The sequence below is a fragment of the Rhinoraja longicauda genome, chromosome 26, assembly GCF_053455715.1.
Source record: "Rhinoraja longicauda isolate Sanriku21f chromosome 26, sRhiLon1.1, whole genome shotgun sequence".
Taxonomy (NCBI): Eukaryota; Metazoa; Chordata; class Chondrichthyes; order Rajiformes; family Arhynchobatidae; genus Rhinoraja; species Rhinoraja longicauda.
In genome coordinates this window covers 32,561,457-32,582,657 of record NC_135978.1, presented here as the reverse complement: position 1 = coordinate 32,582,657, position 21,201 = coordinate 32,561,457, and the positions used below count along the sequence as shown (strand labels likewise).

The 21,201-nt window shown below is 44.9% G+C and overlaps 1 protein-coding gene across 1 annotated transcript in view; it reads left to right on the top strand.

The window, feature by feature from the left end:
• The window catches only part of pigl (phosphatidylinositol glycan anchor biosynthesis, class L), a 47,772-nt gene extending 29,239 nt beyond the window's left edge, over positions 1-18,533 (top strand). Inside the window, exons 5-7 of the mRNA XM_078422026.1 lie at positions 7,283-7,314; positions 14,432-14,565; positions 17,237-18,533. Of these exons, the coding sequence (XP_078278152.1) occupies positions 7,283-7,314; positions 14,432-14,565; positions 17,237-17,341 (271 nt within the window). The 3' untranslated portion in view covers positions 17,342-18,533. The remainder of the gene's footprint in view (positions 1-7,282; positions 7,315-14,431; positions 14,566-17,236) is intronic.
• The last annotated feature ends 2,668 nt before the right edge of the window (positions 18,534-21,201 follow it).

Below are 21,201 nucleotides of genomic sequence, written 5' to 3'. Positions count from 1 at the left end.
AAGCAAGGGTTACTTGAAGTTAGAGAAGTCAATGTTCATACTGCATAATGTGTGACTGCCCCATGAGGCCATGAATAACTGGTCAGGATTCTTTATGCAATGCACCTGACAAAGTTGATTCGGTGATATGCCAAGTCAATGAAATAGTGGTCCTGATGAGTCTTTGTGATTCCATTGCTGTGCTGGGCCCAGAATAGGATGTCAAGGATGTTAATGCCAAGGAAGTTGAAGCTGCTTGAAGGCAACATATGTACCCCATGGTCTCTCTTTTAGTTTAATTTAGTTTAGAGATACAGCACGGAAACAGGTCCTTCGGCCCACTGAGTCCCCGCCGACCAGCAATCACCCCGTACAGTAACACTATCTTAAACACACTAGGGACAATTTACAATTTTAACCGAGCCAATTAGACTACAAACTTGTACGTCTTTGGAGTGTGGGAGGAAACCAGAGCACTCCGGAGAAAATCCACTCATGTCACGGGGAGAAGGTACAAACTGCATACAGACAGCACCCGTAGTCAGGATGGAACCCGGGTCTCTGGCGCTGAGAGGCAGCAACTCACCCGCTGCAACACGGTTCAGTCTCTCGGTTTAATAATACTCCCCAGGGTTGTGCTGTGTGTGCCCTGCCCTGGTTCATTAAGCAAAATGCATCACATTGCAGGTGTTTAAGTTGCATTCCATCTGTCATTCCCTTGCCCACTTTCTCAGTTGATCTATATTCTTTTGCAACCTTCGACAAACTTTCTCCACTGTACTACCAATTATGTCATTCCACTTACATTCTCATCCAATTCATTTATGTCCAGCACCAAGCCCTACAGCATACTACAGGTCACAGGCCTCCAGTTTGAAAGACTGCCGTCCACTACCATACTGTGAAGCCAACAACCAAGCTATTTTTGTATCTAACTGGCTAGCTCATCCTGGATCCCTGTTTTCTAACCCTCTTGACCAGTCTACCACGTATAACTTTGTCAAACGCCGTGGTAAAATTTATATGGACAATGTCTGCCTCCCTGCTCTCGTCAATCCTCTTGGTTACCTCTTTAAAACAAAGTTCACACAGAGTGTGAATTTAAACAGCATCACACAGGACTTGTCAAACATAGAGAGAGGCTGTTTGTAGTTATAAGCATGTCTGCCAAGTGGGAGTAACTTTCCTTGCTTGTCCTTGTGGCAATAAACTCGCATTGAAAAGTGAAAAAGGAAGAGTTCAGGACATTCCTGTTACGGTGAAGGGCAAGGCCGGCATGATTAGGGAACCTTCATCGCAGAAGGATATGGAGTGTCTGGTCAGGAACAAGGAGGCTTAAACAGGCATAGATACAGAGCACGGCACAGAAACAGGCCCTTCAGCCCAACTCATCCATGCGGACCAGGTTACCTAACCAAGCAAGCCCCACCTCCAGTGCCTGGCCCTTCCAAACCTTTCCTATCCTTGTACCTGCTTGAGTGTCTTTTAACTGTTCTAATAGTGCCCACTTCTACCACTTCCTCTGGCAGCTCTTTCCAAATGTGAAAAGTTACTCTTGGGTCCCTTTTAAGTCTTGCCCTTCTCAGCTTAAATCAATGCCCACTAGAACATGCAGCATAGAACGGTACAGCATTGGAACAGGCCCTTTGGCCCCAATGTGTGTGCTGAACATATGCCAAGATCAACTCTTATCTGCCTGCACATAATCCATATCCCTCCATTCCCTGCTTATCCATTGACCTGTCCAAAAAATGCCATTATCGTATGTGGCTCCACCATAGGGTTGCCAACTGTCCCGTATTGGCCGGGACATCCTGCATTTTGGGCTAAATTGGTTTATCCCTTACGGGACCGCCCTTGTCCCGTGTTAGGCCTGTGGGCGCTGTAGTCCTGGAGGGAGGTTGTAGGCCGGGACGCTGTAGGCCGGGACGCTGTAGGCCCGGACAGAGTAGGTCCGGACAGTGTAGGTCTGGAGGCTGCTGTAGGTCCGGACAGTGTAGGTCCGGAGGCCCGGACACCGCCTACCAGAGGTTGAGTAGCAACCCGCCTCCCTGCCCAGGCAGCCGCCATTGGTGGAGCGGGAGCACGTGGCCGCTGGTTGGGTGAGGTCACGTGGGGCGCGGGCCGGTGACGTCACTTTGTCCCTTATTTGGGAGTGAGATTGTTGGCACCCAACTCCATCACCACCCCCAGCAATGAGTTCCAGGAACTTACCACTCTGTATGTAAAAAAACGTCTTGCACATTTCCTTTAAACCTAGATCCTGTTACCTTAAAGTTCGGCCCTGTAGTATTTTATATTTCCATCCTAAGAAACAAGTTTTAGATTCCCCTACCATTGGAAAAAGACTCACTGACTTCATACATTTCGCCACCAATTTCCATCCTTCTCTTAACTATACTTGGACTATCTCCGACATCTCCCTACTGTTTCTGGAGGCCAATTCTCTGAATACATTCAAGAGAGAGCTAGATAGAGCTCTTAAGGATAGCGGAGTCAGGGGGTATGGGGAGAAAGCAGGAACGGGGTACTGATTGAGAATGATCAGCCATGATCACATTGAATGGCGGTGCTAGCTCGAAGGGCCGAATGGCCTACTCCTGCACCTATTGTCTATTGTCTATCACAGGAGACAGACTAGTGACTGACATCTACTACAAACCCACTGACTCCCACAGCTATCTGGACTACACTTCTTCCTGCCCTGTCTCCTACAAAAAGTATATCCCCTACTCCCAATTCCTACGTCTACGCCGCATCTGCGCCCAGGATGAGGTGTTTCACACTAGGGCATCGGAGATGTCCTCATTCTTCAGGAAACAGGGCTTCCCCTCTTCCATTATAGAGGCTCTCACTAAGGCCTCATATCCCGCAGCATCGCTCTTGCTCCCCCTCCCCCCACTCGTAACAAGGATAGAGTCCCCCTTGTCCTCACCTTCCATCCCATCAGCCAGCGTATCCAACAAATCATCTTCCAACATTTCCGTCACCTCCAACGGGACCCCACCACTGGCCACATCTTCCCATCCCCTCCCCTTTCTGCGTTCCGCAGAGACCGTTCCCTCCTGGTCCACTCGTCCCTTCCTACCCAACCCATCCCTCCCCGAACACTTTCCCCAGCAACCGCAGGAGCTGCAACACCTGTCCCTTTACCTCCCCCCTCAACTCCATCCAAGGACCCAAACAGTCTTTCCAGGTGAGTCAGAGGTTCACCTGCACCTCCTCCAACCTCATCTATTGTATCCACTGCTCCAGATGTCAACTTCTCTACATCGGCGAGACCAAACGCAGGCTCGACGATCGTTTTGCTCAACACCTTCGCTCAGTCCGCTTTAACCAACCTGATCTCCCGGTGGCTGAGCACTGCAACTCCCCCTCCCACTCCCAGTCTGACCTTTCTGTCATGGGCCTCCTCCATTGCCATAGTGAGGCCCACTGGAAATTGGAGGACAGCACCTCATATTTCGCTTGGGCAGCTTGCAACCCAGTGGTATGAACATTGACTTCTCCAACTTTAGATAGTTCATCTGTCCCTCTCTTCCCCTCCCCCTTCCCAGTTCTCCCTCTATCTTCCTGTCTCCACCTATATCCTTTCTTTGTTCCGCTCCCTGACATCAGTCTGAAGAAGGGTCTCGACCCGATACGTCACCCGTTCCCTCTCTCCTAGATGCTGCCTGACCTGCTGAGTTACTCCAGTATTTTGTAATACCTTCGTTTGGAAAAAGACTGGCTGTTCACCTTAGCTAGGCCCCTTATGATTATATTAACCTCTGTGAGGTCACCCTTTAGCCTCCTACACTGCAGGGAAAATAGATCCAGCCTATCCAGCCTTTCCTTAACTCAAACCTTCCAGACCCTTTGTCGTAATTCTTTTGTGCAGCTCTTGAACAAAACATTTAATGCTGTGAGAATGCAACTGGTCGAACAGCATCTGGGAAGGGAACAGGGAGGTGACATTTTGGGTTGGGACCCATCTTCAAATTGATTGAATTGATAGAAAGACGTACAGGTATGTAGGTTAATTGGCTGGGTAAATGTGAAAAATTGTCCCTAGTGGGTGTAGGATAGTGTTAATGTGCGGGGATCGCTGGGCGGCACGGACTTGGAGGGCCGAAAAGGCCTGTTTCCGGCTGTATATATATGATATGATATGATATGATAAAGCTGGAAAAGAGAGGTCTGGGCAGGACAAAGCCTGTCAAGTGAGGTGGATACAGGTGAGGAGGGGGTGAGTGCAGCATAAGTGGAGTGAGTGACAAAGGAGAGGATGACTGGAATGTAATGCCAGAGGGAGGGATGTGGTGAAAGGGGACAGGGGGGTAATAATGGGTAACCATAAAAGAGGACTCACCAACATCTTATACAGCTGTAAAATGATATCCAACTATTCAATCATGGCTGATCTCTGCCTCCTAATCCCATTCTCCTGCCTTCTCCCCATAACCCTTGACACCCATTCTAATCAAGAACTTACCTATCTCTGCCTTATAAATATCCACTGACGGCCTCCACAGCCCTCTGTGGCAATGAGTTCCACAGATTAACAACCCTCTGACTAAAGAAGTTCCTCCTCACCTCCTATCTAAAAGAGTGCCCTTTAATTCTGAGGGTATGACCTCTGGTCCTCGACTCTCCCACCAGTGGAAACATCCTTTCCACATCCACTCTATCTATGCCTTTCATTATTCTGTAAGTTTCAATGAGGTCGGGTTGCCCCATTACAGATTACAGATTGTGAAAGCATCTTTCACAAATGCGTCTTAGCTTGGTATGGAAACTGCTCTGCCCAAGAACATAAGAAAACGCAGAGAGTTATGACCGCTGCTCAGTCCATCACACAAACTAGCGTCCCCCACCCCCTCCCCCATTACTCCATGTTTACTTCCACTGCCTCGGGAAAACATTCAACATAATTAAGGACTGCTCAAACCTCGGTTGTTCTCTCTTCTTCCCTCTCCTGTTGGGTGGATGATACAAAAGCTTGAAAGCACGTACCATTAGATTCAAGAACAGCTTCTTCCCTGCTTTTAACAGGCTCTTGAACAGTCTTCTCATAAGCTCAGGATGAATTCCGTATCTTCCAATCTACCTCATTTCAGGCCCTCGCACTTTTTAAAAATCTGCACTTTTTCTATAGATGTAACATTTTAGTGCACACTCTGTTCATTTTATCTTTTGCACAGCCTGATCTTTTATGGTATGATTTGAGGACAAAGTCAGGGGCAACACAGTCATGCAGCAGTAGAATTGCTGCCTCAGACCCAGGTTCAATCCTGACAACGGGTGCCATCTGTACAGAGTCTGTATGTTATCTCTGTGACCGCACGGGTTATTCTCTGGGTGCTGCGGTTTCTTCCCACACACCAAAGGCGTTTGTAGGCTAATTGGCTTTGGTACAATTGTAAATTGTCCCTAGAGGGTAGGATAGTGCTACGGTAAGGGGGTGATTGCCGGTTGATGCAGACTCGATGGGCCAAAGGGCCTGTTTCTGCACTATATCTGTCTAAAGTCGAAAGATTTGCCACAAAAGGGGCTTTCACTGAATCTCGGTTCACACGACAACAATTATCCAATACCAATGTAGGAAAGATGTGGAGGCTTTGGAGAGGGTGCAGAAAATGTTTACCAGGACTCTGCCTGAATTGGAGTGGTATTAGCTGTATGAAAAGGTTAGACAAGCTAGGAGACACAAGAGAGTGCAGATGCTGGAATCTTGAGCAAGACATAAAGTCCTGGAGGAACTCAGCGGGTCAGGCAGCGTCTATGGAAGGAATGGACAGACAATGTTTATTCTGCAGATACTGCCTGATCCTCCAACTGAGTTCCTCAGGCACTTTGTTTTAGTTTTGGAAAAGCTTTAATTGTTTTTTTCTGAAGCTTCGAAGGTTGAGGGGAGACCTGTTAGAAATATATAAAATTATGAGAGGCATAAATTGGATAGACAGAACTTTTCCCTGGATGGAATGTCAAATACTTGGGGGCATAGCTTTGAGGTGAGAGGGGCAAAGTTAAAGGAGATGTTTGGGGCAAGGTTTTTACATAGCGAGTGTGTGTGCTTGGAAAGCACTGTCAGCGGGTGTTAGTAGAGGCAGGTACGATAGGGGCATTTAAGGGGCTTTTGGATAGGCACATGGTTATACATAAAATGCAGGGATATAGAGCACAAACGATTAGGCATCATGTTTGGGATTGTATACCAATGGGCCTGTTCCTGTGCAGCACTGTTCTATGTTTAAATTTAATTTGCATTCCTCGGCCCATTAGCTCAGATGATTAAAGTCCTTTTGTAATCTTTTATTACCTTCTTCACTGTCCACTCTTCCACTGATTTTAATATCCGCAAATTTACTAACCGTGCCTCATACAACGTAATACAAATTATTTTTGATCATCAGTGGACCTACCCTGTGACACTATCTCATTGTAGGTCAGAAATCTGAGAAACAACCCCCGACTGCCACCTTACACTTACACTTACACTTGAACACTTACACTTGAAGTCTTACACTTCAAGATTCAAGATTCAAGATTCAAGATTCAAGATAGCTTTATTTGTCATCCAATATTGGACGAAATTCAGTCACCCACAGTCCAACAATAAAAGCACTAAATAAGCATTAAAATTACACAACCCCAAAAAACTCCCAAAACACAGTCCAACAATAAAAGCATTAAATAGGCATTCAAATTACACAACCCCAAAACCCCCAAAACACAGCCCAACATTAAAAGCATTAAATATGCATTCAAATTACACAACCCCAAAACCCCCAAAACACAGTCCAACAATAAAAGCATTAAATAGGCATTCAAATTACCCAACCCCAAATTACCCAACCCCAAAAACACACAAAAAAAGAAACATCCATCAAAGAAACATCCATCACAGTGAGTCTCCTCCAAGCCGACTCGATGTCCATTTAGCTAACTCGCACTGGATCGCATGTGTTATAACCACCCAGACCAGCCAAACAAAGCCAGACTTGTCAAAGTCCATGTAGACATTGTCTACCACAACACCATCATCAATCTTCTTCGCCAACTCTTCAGAAAACCCAATCAAATTTGTTAGTCACGTTTTCGTATGCACAAAGTCACGCTGACAATCCCTAAATCAGTCCTTACCTTTCCAAATGCAGATGGGTATGTCTCTCAAGTTTTGTTGTGGTGTGGTCTGATGGATAAGCAGTACCAGGAAGGGAGCATCTGTTTCATGGAAGTCGTACGCAAATGAAAGACCAACTATTCTACTTCTGGGCTATAAAATTCTAATTGCATTGTGTCTACCATATTATGTTCACAGGAAACTTTGGTCAGAAAGGAAACTGCCCAATGGTAAGAATTTTTGGCTTGTACATTTAAAAAGGTGGTACATCAGTAAACCTCTGCTGATAAACACATCAAACACATCACAAAGACAGCCTTCTTCCACCTCAAAAACATTGCCCGCCTCCGTCCATCCCTCTCCTCCACAGCTGCAGAAACCCTCATCCACGCCTTCATCACCTCCCGTCTGGACTACTGCAACAGCCTCCTCTATGGCACACCCTCAAAAATCATCAGTAAACTTCAATACATTCAAAACTCCGCTGCCCGTCTACTCACCCACACCCCGATCCGTGACCATATCACCCCCGTCCTTTACAAACTCCACTGGCTCCCCATCCCCCAGAGAATCCAGTACAAAATCCTCCTCATAACCTACAAAGCCCTCCATAACCTGGCCCCATCCTACCTGAACGACCTCCTCCATAGGCACCCTCCGCTCTGCTGCTGCCAATCTCCTATCCCCCCACATCCGGAGCAAACTCAGATCCTGGGGGGACAGGGCTTTCTCCATCGCTGCTCCCACCCTATGGAACTCACTACCCCAAACCGTTAGAGACTCCTCCACACTCACCACATTCAAAACATCGCTGAAGTCTCACCTGTTCAGTACTGCCTTCAACCACTGAAGGTCACCTCACCTTCTGTCTCCTTTCTCTGTTCATTTACTTATTTATCTATTTATTCATTTCCCTATGTTCTCTAAATCTCTGTAAAGCGTCTTTGAGTATATGAAAAGCGCTATATAAATGTAATGCATTATTATTATTATTATTATTATTATAACCCTATGTAACCTTGTAATTCTTGGACATTTGCCATTGAACCTGTAATTCAGTTAGTAATCAGTAATTTTTTCCTGAGGACTTTATACCAAATTGGATTGATTTGATTTCTAAATAGTTTCTTCAACCTAACAGGATTCTGAGGTCAATTGTAGCATATCTGAGCCAATCCATGATACACTTGACTTTATAACCTGAGCCCAACTGGAAAAATCCCTGCATCGGCACTGCATTATAATAGATTGGTGCAGTCACAGGGCATTGGATTGGGGTAGTTTATTTAGTGTGAATTTATTGGGGTAGTTTATTTAGTGTGAATTTATTTTTTCAGCTTTGTTGTGCCAGCAGGACCTCATCTTGAGCCGATGCCCTCTAGTCTTAGAATCTTTTATCCTAGGAAATAAAAACTGAGTATTAGAACATAGAAAAGTTCAGCACAAAAACAGGCCATTCAGCCCAAATTTCTGTAGCAAACATGCCAAATTAAACTAACTAAATCTGCTTACACATGATCCATATCCCTCCATTCCCTTAATATTCATGTGCCTATCAAAAAGCTTATAAAAAGCCATAATCGTATCTGCCTCCGCCACCATCACCGACAAGGTGTTCCAGATATGCACCATCCTCTGTATAAACCAACCTGCTGCGCCCATCTCCTTTAAATGTTCAACTTGTATTGCCACTTATGGACTTGGGGCCCCAAGATCCTACTCTACGTCAATGCCGTTAAAGGTCATGCATCAAGGAAATTGTATAGTTTCCCATCACATTAGACCCTAAATTTAACACCATACACTTGATTGGATTAAACTCCATCTGCCATTTCTCCACCCATTTTTGTAGCTGATCTATATTCTGCTGTATATTTGAGTATACAAAGATTAGTTTAAGAAGGGAAGTAAGAATCCAGGGAATTATGGGCAACTGAGCCTCCGTCAGTGGTAGGGAAACTATTGGAGAGGATTCTTCGGGATAGGATTTATTCCCATTTGGAAGGGAATGGGCTAATTGGGGTCAGTCGGGTGCAGTTCATCTGGTCCAGGTGATTTATCCATCTTCAGCCCTTTCAGCTTCCCAAGCACCTTCCTCTCAGTATTAGAAACTACACTCACTTTTGCCCCCTGATTCTCTTGAATGTGGCATGTCACTGGTGTCTCCTAATGCAAGACTGACGCAAAAACGTATTCAGTTTGTTCACAAATTCTTTGTTCCCCATTACTATTTCTCCAGGGTAATTTTCCAGCGGTCCAATGTCCACTCTTGCCTCTCTTTAACTCTTTAGAAATCTGAAAAAACTTTTGGTATCCTCTTTTATATTATTGGCTAGCTTATCTTCATATTTTATTTTTTCTCTCGTTATTGCTTTTATAGTTGGCTTCTGTGGCTTATAAAGGCTCCCCAAACCTCCAAATTCCTACTAATCTATGCCATATTATATGCTTTATCTTTTGCTTTCACATTGTCTTTGACTTCCTTCGTCAGCCATAGTTGCCTCATTTTCCATTTAGTGTGTTTCTTCCTCTTTGGAATTAAAAGATCCTGCGTCTTCCGAATTACTCCCAGAAACTCCTGTATTGCTTCTCTACTGTCATTCCTGCTAGGCTCCTCTTCCAACCAACTTTAACCAGATCTGCCCTCATGCCTCTGTCGTTTATTCAATAGTAATACCAGCACATCTGATTTTGGCATCTTCTCAAGCTCAGGTTGAATTCTATCACATTATGATCACTGCCTCCTAGGGGTTTCTTCACCCTAAGCTCCCGAATCAAATCTGGTTCACTACACAACGCTAAATCAAAAATTGCCTTTTCCCTTGTGGGCTCGGCCACAAGCTGCTCTAAAAAGCCATCTCATAGGCATTCTACAAATTCCTTTCCTTGGGATCCAGTACCAATCTGATTTACCGTCTACCTGCATATTGAAATCCTCCATGACCACTATAACATTGCCTATTCTCTCTCCTGATGTAATTTGTACCCTACATCCTGGCTACTCTTCAGACTCCAGAGTCTTTCTACCCGTGAAGTTTCTGAACTCCACGCACAAAGATTCACATTTCTGATCCTATGTCATTTTGCACTAAGGATTGGATTTCATTCCTTACCAATAGAGCCACCTTGCCCACTTGCCTGTCTCTGCGATAGGTTGTGAATCCTTAGATGTTCAGCTCTGAGCTGTGATCCTCTTTCAGCCACAACTCTGTGATGCCCACAACGTTCTACCTACCAATTTCTAACTGCGCTATAAGCTCATCCACCTTGTTTCACATACTGAGCGCATTTAGAGAAAACATCAAGTTCTGCATTCACCACCCTTCTTTTCAAATTGGTCCCTATGTTGCCTGACGTTAGCCTCTTATCCCTTTCTATGCTTCCTGTCCTATTTCTTATTCTGGAGATTTTGGTAACCTCTCCTGCCCTTTAACTTTATACATACTTTTCCAATCTGTTGAACCTTCCCTGTATTTGGTTTAAAGCCCTGTCTACAGCCCATGTAATGTGATTCACCAGAACCCTGGACCCCGCATGGTTCAGGTGAAGACTGTCCCATCTGAACAGCTCCCTCCTTCCCAAATACTGAGCTCAATGTCCCATGAATTCAAATCCACTTCTCCCACATCAATCTTTGAGCCACACATTTAACTCTCTAATCTCATCAACCCTATGCCAATTTGTTTGTGGCCCAGGTTGCAACCCAGGGATTATTACCTGTTTAGTTCTGCTTTTTAATATAGTACCTTGCTGCTCATATTCCCTCAGCAGAATTTCTTTGTTCTACTAGGTCATTGGTACCCACATGGACCATGACAACTGAATCTCTTAGATTTCCCTTTACCTTGCTTGCAGCTCTATTTCATGTCAATTCACACCCTCTGTTCATCTGCCTTGCATGTCCGGCTACTTGGATTAAAATAGTTAAGTCTATCAGATCTTCCTTGCTCCCTGACTTTCCTCTGCCTGTCCTCTCTACTGAACCGACTGACAGTAACATCTATATCACGCTCTATTTCTCTGCCACTGTATAGGTTTGGCTTCCATCCCTGTCAATTTTGTTTATACGTTCCAAGTAGCACAAGCAAATCTCCCTATCAGGATATTGGTGCCCCTCCTGTTGAGCTGCATGGCGTCCCTATTATACAGGTCCCACTTTCCCTGGAAGAGAGCCGAATGATCCATAAACCTGAATCCATTCCCCTAGCGACAACTCCTTAACCACACATTTACCCTTAACATCTTCCTGTTTAGTTTATTTTACAGTGCAGAAACATGCCCTTCGGCACACCGAGTCCATGCCAACCAGCGATCCCAGTACACTAACATTACCCGACACATTAGGGACAATTTACAATTATTACCAAAGCCAATTAACCTACAAACCTGTACGTCTTTGAAGTGTGGGAGGAAACCGGGGAAAGGTCACGGGGAGAACGTACAAATTCCATGCAGACAGCCCCCGTAGTCAGGATCGACCTGGGCCTCTGGCACTGTAAGGCAGCAAGTCTACCGTTGTGCCACTGTACCACCCTGTTCTTGCCTGAGTAGCTCATGTGGCAGCGAGTGATCCTGAGAAAAGGACCCTTGAGGTCTTGAATTTTAGCTCAGTACTTAACTGCTTAAATTCTGTAAGCAGGATTTAATCTGCCGTCTTACCTATGTCATTGGTACCAATATGGACTGCTCACCATCCCCTTTCAGATTGTTCTGTGTCTGCTCTGCGAAATAGAAACATAGAAAAATAGGTGCAGGAGTAGACCATTCGGCCCTTCGAGTCAGCAATATGATCATGGTTGATCATCTAAAGTCAGTACCCTGTCCTGCTTTTTCCCCATATCCCTTGATTTCTTTAGCCCCACGAGTTAAATCTAACTCTTTCTTGAAAACATCCAATGACATTTTTCCTCATCTCAGTCCTAAATGGCCTACCCCTTATTCTTAAACTGTGACCCCTGATTCTGGATTCCCTCAACATCGGGAACATTTTTCCTGCATCTAGCCTGTCCAATCCTTTAAGAATTTTATATGTTTCTATAAGATCCACTCTCATCCTTCTAAATTCCAGTGAATACAAGCTCAGTCGACCCATTCTTTCATCATATGTCAGTCCCGCCATCTCGGAAATTAACCTGGTGGTCCTCCGCTGCACTCCCTCAATAGCAATAATGTCCTTCCTCAAATTAGGAGACCAAAATTGCACACAATACTCCAGGTATGGTCTCGCCAGGGCCCTGAACAACTGCAGTAGGACCTCCTTGCTCCTAAACTCAAATCCTCTCGCAATGAAGGCCAACATGCCATTAGCTTTCTTCACTGCCTGCTGTACCTACACGTTTACTTTCAGTGACTGATTACAAGCACACCCAGGTCTCGTTGCACCTCCCCTTTTCCTAATCTGACACCATTCAGATAATAATCTGCCTTCCTGTCCTTGCCATCAAAGTGGATAACCTCACATTTATCCACATTATACTGCTTCTGCCATGCATCTGCCCACTCACCCAACTTATCCAAGTCACCCTGCAGCCCCATAGCATCCTCATCGCAGTTCACACTGTCACTCAGCTTTGTGTCATCTGCAAATTTGGAGATGTGTGAAATCCTTGACTCTGGCACAGGAGGCAACAGGTACTGCTGGAGTCTTGTTCGCGGCCACAGCAATGCCTGTGTGTGCCCCTGACTCTAGGGTCCCTGTCACTACCGCTCACTCTGACTTTGCCCCACCCTGCTTTACTGCAGAGCCAGTCTTGGTGCCACCATCTGGCTGCTGCTGCTGCTGCTATGAGAGGCCTCTACCGCCAACAGCAGCCAGACATTTAGCGGGGAATAGCCACACCGGACTTTTGCGCCACCTGCCTTCCTCTCCTGATGATTACAAATCTACCTGACTGAAGCTGCAGTGTGACCTCCTCCCTGAAACTCAAAAGGACAGTGCTGGAGTAACTCAGTAGGTCAGGCAGCGTCTCTGGAGAACATGGGTAGTTGACCTATCGGGTTGAGACCTTTTGTCAGACTGATTGGGGGGGGGGGGGTGTGGGGGGAGAAGAAAACTGGAAGGGAAAAGATAGGACAAAGTGTGGCAGGTAATAGGTCGACTCAAGCAAGGGGGGTTTGACAGGCAGATAGTTGGAACAAAGGCCAGAGATATGGAATGGCAATGGATGTGCCTTGAGAGCAGTCAGTGTTACCGTCGAAGAAGTGCTGAAGGTTCAATCGTGTATGAAGGTAGACAAATCTCCATGGCCTGATCAGATATATCGGAGGACATTGCGGGAAACTAGAGAGGAAATTGCGGGAGTCCTGGTTGAAACTTGCGCGTCGTCCTTAATTACGGTAGAGGTGCTGGAAGATTGGAGGTTGTCAAATGTTGTACCTCTGAGTTACTCCAGCATTGTGTGTCTATCTTCATCCATACTGTTGCATTATAACATCATCCATCCATGTTCTCCAAAGATGTTGCCTGACCTGCTAAGTTACTCCAGCACTTTGTGTCATTTTGTGTATTAACAAGTATCTGCAGTTCTTTGTTTCTACATTCCTCCCAGAAACAACTGTGTTTAACCCTCTCTGCTCCCTGCCTGCACGCTCGTGTGTTCAGCTGCTACTCGACAGATCCAGGCGGTCCGTGACTAGCTAAGGCTGAACACCTCTTGCAGACACCATCGTCAGGGACCCCCAACCTATCCCTGAATTCCTGCAACTGTTGAAATGTGCACATGCTCCACAGGGTGCTCTTAAAAAATACCTGGGAAAGGAGGAAAAGACCAGTCCTGAACTTGCCTTAGTGCTGCTCCGTCTCCTCACTGAAGCCTATGTTCACCAAAGCCCCCACTCTGATCACCAGCAGTACTTCCACCTCAAAGCAACACTGCTCAAAATGGCTGCTCTGACACTGCTCATGCTGTTGCTGCTGTAAAGTGACTGTCAATTAAGTTTTATTTACTCTTTGACCACTTAATGGTCAATCAATATCGCATGATTACTGTGTCTTAAATGCTCCCCCAATGAATCGTATTCCACCTGAATTCTTCTGATTCCCATAAGCTGGGTCCAACAATGTCTCCATCTTGGACATGCACTGATGGATAAACCTTGTCCGACCTCTGAATTCTTCCTGATTTGTCCCGTACTCCTTTATCACGTCGCTCTATTTTTGGATTGCTATGATCCCCCATTATTTAAACTGGTTTGATTTTGCAACTCTTTGTAATTTCCTGAAACGTTACTATTCCACCAATTGTGTGCTGGGCTTTCACGGAGAATGCCCAGTTAGCGGAGTCTCTAATTAAGCCGGATAGTCATCAGGACACGCTATTCATTGACAATATTTCTGTTCTTTTCCAGACTGCCAGGCTCTTGTACTTGAATCTACAAACGTTCTCCGGAAGTATATCTCCATCTTGGATCTTCCGATTAGCTGGCTAAAGCCCCACCACGTAATATATATATTGCAAAATCAGGAGTATCAACAGGCCAAGGTAAATAGAAACAACGGCATGCCTTGCTTTACTAACTACTACTTACAGTGTATTTACAAAGGGGAACATATTCAAATCTACAACGCTTACCAACAAGTATATAACACAAAGTGCTGGAGTAACTCAGCGGGTTAGGCAGCATCTCTGGAGGACATGGATCGGCGACGTTTTGGGTCAGCGCCCTTCTTCAGCTTACTACCAGGTTCTATTATGAGACAATTCCTAGGTGTTAAAACCACCACCATTTTTAACTTGCAATATCGCATATGGTGTGTAATCGAGGTTGTCCACGGAAGGTTCCATAAATGTTCTGACGTTGGATTCCTTTGGAAACCTCATTTTACAATCAGACTTTTGCACTGAATGGACCAAAGTAGACTAAAATCCCTCCGATTTTCTGAAATCCGTGAAAAGGATGTGTTTTAGTCACAAAGTATAGCACAGTGGGGAAGAACATTGCTATTTTAATCACCTCCTGCAATTCTACAATAAATGATTGCTAGTCTGGGAGATATTGATGAGACATTGTAGAACCGAATGCTAAAGGAAGGTGCACAGAAATTCTTGACTTGCTGTTGTGTTCCCTTACACTACACTTGCCAACTGAAGACCAGGCTCTGATGTTCCATTCTGCAGGACACCCAAGAAGGGTTCCAGCACAGTCACAAACCATGTATATCCAGAGACCACACATAATGTGGGGAGGAAGGAGAGCTACAGGGAGCTTAGTGATATTGGAGACCTGTGGAATGGAGATGAGAGATTAGTGAAGGTATTGGGTGGTGGGGCAAGGGGAAGTTGAGTTGGACAAATGATAGCAGGGGTCTGAAGAAATCCCAAATGAATGACAATCAGTGCAGATAATGTGAGCTGAATGGTCCATTTCCTAATGTATCCCGATGCTCTCAATGGTTCTTTGGTTGTCATGTGCATCAAAGTTACAGTGAAATACATTTTTGGCATATAGATTTAATGTGTTAATTACAGAAAAAGGCACAGTAGTTGGAAAATTCTGGGGGCTGACAGTTGAATTATAGAACAGATCATAGAACACAGAACAGTACAGCACAGGAACAGGCCCTTCAGCCCACAATGTCTATGCCAAACATGATGCCAGGCCCATCAAATCAGATCTCCCCGCAACCTCTGGCATTCCAGAGATTCTCCATCCTCCTGGACCTTGCCTGTGCCTAGAGAACACACAAAGATCTTCGTCAAAGCTCCCGAATCTCCCGGATTCCATCCTAACCACGGGTGTTGTCTGGATGGTGGTTTTACGTTCTCCCAGTGACCTACGTAGGTTTTTTTCGGGTGCTCTGGTTTCCTCCTACAGTCCAAAGACATGCGAGTTTGTTGGTTAATTGGCTCGGTATAATTGTAAATTGTCCCTAGTGTGTGTAGGATAGCGTTGGTGTACGGGGATCGCTGGTCGGTGCCTCAGGGGCTGTTTCTGCGTTGTTTCTGTAAATTAAACTAAACTAAAAAAACTAAACTAAAGGCAGAAGGTATTTCTTGGATCTTGTTACAATTCAAAGGTAGCAGGGCGGAGTGGGCGGATGCATGGCAGATGCAGTTTAATGTTGATAAGTGTGAGGTTATCCACTTTGGTGGTAAGAATAGGAAGGCAGATTATTATCTGAATGGTGTCAAGTTAGGAAAAGGGGACGTACAACGAGATCTGGGTGTCTTAGTGCATCAGTCACTGAAAGGAAGCATGCAGGTACAGCAGGCAGTGAAGAAAGCCAATGGAATGTTGGCCTTCATAACAAGATTAGTTGAGTATAGGAGCAAAGAGGTCCTTCTGCAGTTGTACAGGGCCCTAGTGAGACCGCACCTGGAGTACTGTGCGCAGTTTTGGTCTCCAAATTTGAGGAAGGATATTCTTGCTATTGAGGGCGTGCAGCGTAGGTTTACTAGGTTAATTCCTGGAATGGCGGGACTGTCGTATGTTGAAAGACTGGAGCTAGTCAGGCTTGTATACACTGGAATTTAGAAGGATGAGAGGGGATCTTATCGAAACATATAAGATTATTAAGGGGTTGGACACGTTAGAGGCAAGAAACATGTTCCCAATGTTGGGGGAGTCCAGAACCAGGGGCCACAGTTTAAGAATAAAGGGTAGGCCATTTAGAACGGAGATGAGGAAACACTTTTTCAGTCAGAGTTGTGAATCTGTGGAATTCTCTGCCTCAGAAGGCAGTGGAGGCCAATTCTCTGAATGCATTCAAGAGAGAGCTAGATAGAGCTCTTAAGGATAGTGGAGTCAGGGGGTATGGGGAGAAGGCAGGAACGGGGTACTGATTGAGAATGATCAGCCATGATCACATTGAAGGGTCGAATGGCCTACTGCTGCACCTATTGTCTAAGAGATGTTCCTGGTTTCTCAGGAATGGTTATACCCCATTCTGCTGTAGATGGCACAGTTGACACAATTATGTAATTTCCCATGCAGCAAACCTTCCTGGCCTGCCATGGGAGTGTGAGATGGGCTTGTGCAAAGGGAGCTGGACTCTGAACCTGCCAAAAACATTGCCTTGCCCCAGTTTCCCTATGAAAGTGGTGATCAGCTTGCACTTTTGTTGAGTGTGTTGGTTTTGAATTGCAGCAGTTTAATGCTGATATCAAGTAATGCAATTTCCATAACTATTGTTTTTTTTGGTACTTTTTGCAGGCAGCAATGTACTGTCATCAGAGCCAGCTGCTGTGGTTCCGGCACCTGTACCTGTACCTCTCTCGTTACATGGTTATAAACACTTTCCACCTACTGTCAGACTGAGGATCCATTCATTCTTCAAACTGCAGACATCGGGTTTTCAAGGATAACATTTTCTGAGAATCTGGTTAAAGAAATTGTTAAAATATATGAAGAACCTTTTGATGGAATTATACAAAAATAGATGACAACAGAGAATTGATCACCATCACCTGCAGTTGTGTTCTCGATTCTGCACGGTGGCGCAGCGGTAGAGTTGCTGCCTTATGGCGCCAGAGACCTGGGTTCAATACTGCCTACGGGTGCTGTCTGTACGGAGTTTGGATGTTCTCCCTGTGGTTGCGTGGGTTTCTCTGAGTGCTCCCACACTAAAAGACATACATGTTTGTAGGTTAATTGGCTTTGATAAACAGTGTAAATTGTGTAGGATAATGCTAGTGTACAGGGATCGCTGGTCGGCGTGGACTCGGTGGGCCGCACACCTTCACACTTCCTTATCTTTCTATCTCCCTCCCCCCCCCGATGTCAGTCTGAGGAAGGGTCTCACCACGAAACGTCACCCATTCCTTCTCTCCAGAGATGCTGCCTGTCCTGCTGAGTTACACCAGCATTTTGTGTCAATATCTTTGGTTTAAACCAGCATCTGTAGTTCCTTCATACACATTCTAGGTATCAGTTAAGTAAACCTTCTGTGAACTGCTTTCAACATCTTAACATCCCTTTCAAAATAAGGAGTCTGTTACTGTACACATTTCTTGAGGCATGGTCTCATAAATGCCCCACATAACTGAAGGAAAACTTTTAAGTGTTGTATTCTATTCCTAATGCAATAAAGAACATTCTTAAAATCAAAAAACTATAGATGCTAGAAATCTGAAATGCAGCATAGAAACAGGCCCAACTCATCCATGCCAATTAAAATGCTCTGTTTCAGCTAATCCCATTTGCTCATGTTTGGCCCATAAACCTCTAAATCTATCCTATCATGTACACGTCCAAATGTCCTTTATTCGGGGTGGCAGAGTGGCAAGCAGGTAGAGTCACCGCCTCTCCGTGTCAAAGACTTGGCTTTGATTCTGACCATGGGGCCATACGTATGGTGTTTGTAGGTGCCCTCTGACCGCGTGGGTTTCCTCCAGGTGTTCCGGTTTCAATAATAATAATATATTCCTTTATTTGTCCCACACCAGGGAAATTTGCAGTGTTACAGCAGCAAAGTGGATAGCAAGAGACAGTCATTATAAATAAAAATAAAGATAAGGATAATTGTCATCATTTACTGTGTTTTTTTCTAACTGTTACTGTTAACTGGTCCGTTGGCTGGTCTGCTGGGAGTAGCGCTGGTTGTGCAGTCTCACAGCAGCGGGAAGGAAGGGCCTCTGATATCTTTCCTTCACACTCTTGGGTGAAGGAGTCTGTCACTGAAGGAGCTACTCAGTGCAGTGACAGTGTCCTGCATGGGGTGGGAGTCATTGTCCAGCAGCGATGTTATCTTTGCCATCATCCTCCTAAATCCTAAAGACAAGCAGGTTTGTAGGTTAATTTGACTCTGTAAATTGTCCCTATTGTGTAGGGAACGGATATGAAAGTGGGATAACATAGAAACTAGTGTCAATGGGTGAGTGTGGACTCAGTGGGCTGAGGAGCCTCACCCATGCTATATCTTATTGAACATTGTTCTGTTTGTTTATTATATTATCTATTGAGATCCATATTTACAAACCTGTTGGCATGCTGCAAGTAAGAATTTCTTTGTTCTGTTTTGGTACATATGACGGTAAAATACTTTCTATACTAAATTTAAAGAAAGTTGCAACTGAAGTAGATAGAGTGGCAAAGAAAGTGTATGATACGCTTGCCTTCATTGTTTGGGGCATTTCAGTATAAGAGTCAGGAAGTCGTGATGCCAAGACCAACTCTTATCTGCCTGCATGTACTCAATATCCCTCCATTTCCTGCATATCCATGTGCCGAACCAAAAGTCTCTTAAATGCTCCTATTATACCATTCACCTCCACCACCCCCAGCAGCACTTGGCAGGCACGCACCATCCTCTGTGTAAAAAAATTGCCCGGCACATCTCCTTTAAACTTTGCCTTAAAGGTATGCCCAGTAGTATTTGATATTTCCATTGTCCTTGAAAGAAAATTCTGGTTGACTCTCATAATTTAGTATACTTCTATCAGGTCTCCCTGCAACCTCTGGCATTCCAGAAAACATAATCCAAGTCTGTCCAACTTCTCCCCAAAACTAATACCCCCCTGAATCAGGCATCATTCTGGTAAACCTCCTCTGCACTTTCTCCAACCCTCCGCATCCTTCTTGTAATGGAACCACCAGAACTGTGCACAATATGCTAAATGCGGCCTCACCAAATTAAAAAAGGGACTAGACCAAGTGGACACTTTGGGCCCAAACCTCTCCTGCATTGGTGCAGCACCCTCTCAAACTCAATGTTAGCAAACTCAATTTATTTCAAGAGGGCTTGTATACAAAAACAGGGATGTAATGCTAAGGCACTTTTAAGGTGCTGGTCAGGCCGCATTTGGAATATTGTGAGCAATTTTGGGCACCATTTCTGAGGAAGGATGTGCTGGCTCTGGAGAGGGTCCAGAGGAGGTTTACAAGAATGATCCCAGGAATGAGTGGATTAACCCATGATGAGCGTTTGTCGGCACTGGGCCTGTACTCGCTGGAGTTTAGAAGAATGAGGGGGGACCTCATTGAAACATACAGTATAGTGAAAGGCCTGGATAGAGTGAATGTGGAGAGGATGTTTCCACTAGTGGAGGAGTCTAGGGCTAGAGGTCATAGCCTCAGAATTAAAGGACATTCTTTTAGGAAGGAGATGAGAAGAATTTTTTTTAGTCAGAGGGTAATGAATCTGGAATGTTTTGCCACAGAAAGCTGTGGAGGACAAGTCAGTGGATACTTTTGAGACAGAGATAGATAAATTCTTGATTAGTACGGTGTCAGAGGTCATGGGGAGAAGGCAGGAGAATGGGGTTAGAAGGGAAAGATAGATCAGCCATGATTGATGGCAGAGTAGAATTGATGGGCCGAATGGCTTAATCCTACTATTCCTTATGTCCCTATGAAATGGATCACCATGCCACCAGACAGGATTAAAGTAAATGTGAAGGTGTTCTTTTGAATGTATATTAAGAACACAACAAGAACCAAGAAAAGAGTTGGGTCTGTTCGAAACAAAAGGGGCAATGTGTTCATAGAGCTAAAACGGAATGGGTGAAGTCTGAAATGAATATTTTTCATCTCGAATCTCAAAGGAAACTGACTCTTTGGTTGGGGAAAGGGAAGGTCAAAGTTTAATGCAGGTCTCTACAAATAAAGAGGATATAGATCATTAGATCGTAAGTGATAGGAGCAGAATTAGGCCATTTGGCCCATCAAGTCTACTCTGCCATTCAATCATGGCTGATCTATCTCTCCCTCCTAACCCTAACCCCATTCTCATGCCTTCTCCCCATAACCTCTGACACCCATACTAATCAAGAATCTATCTCTGCCTTAAATATATCCACTGACTTGGCCCCACAGCCTTCTGTGGCAAAGAATTCAACCCATTTACCACCCTCTGATATACTCAATGTCTTAGTGGGCTTAAAGATAGATAAATTCACAGGGTCAAATGAGATTTATTCCAGTTGTTATGGGAGGTAAGGGAAACGACTGCTGGGAATTTGGCTGAGATATTTTAATTTCCACTGACCACAACTGACTGGAGGATGGCAAAGGTAGTTCCCCTTTATGAAGAAGGGCAGCAGGGAGCAGCCTGACTATCTCCCATTGAGTCTAACATTGGTCATAGGCAAGCTATTGGAAAGTATTCCATGGGACAGAAATAATATTTACTTGGAAAGGCAGGGACTTTTTCAAGGGTAATTTTATTTGACGAATCTAAT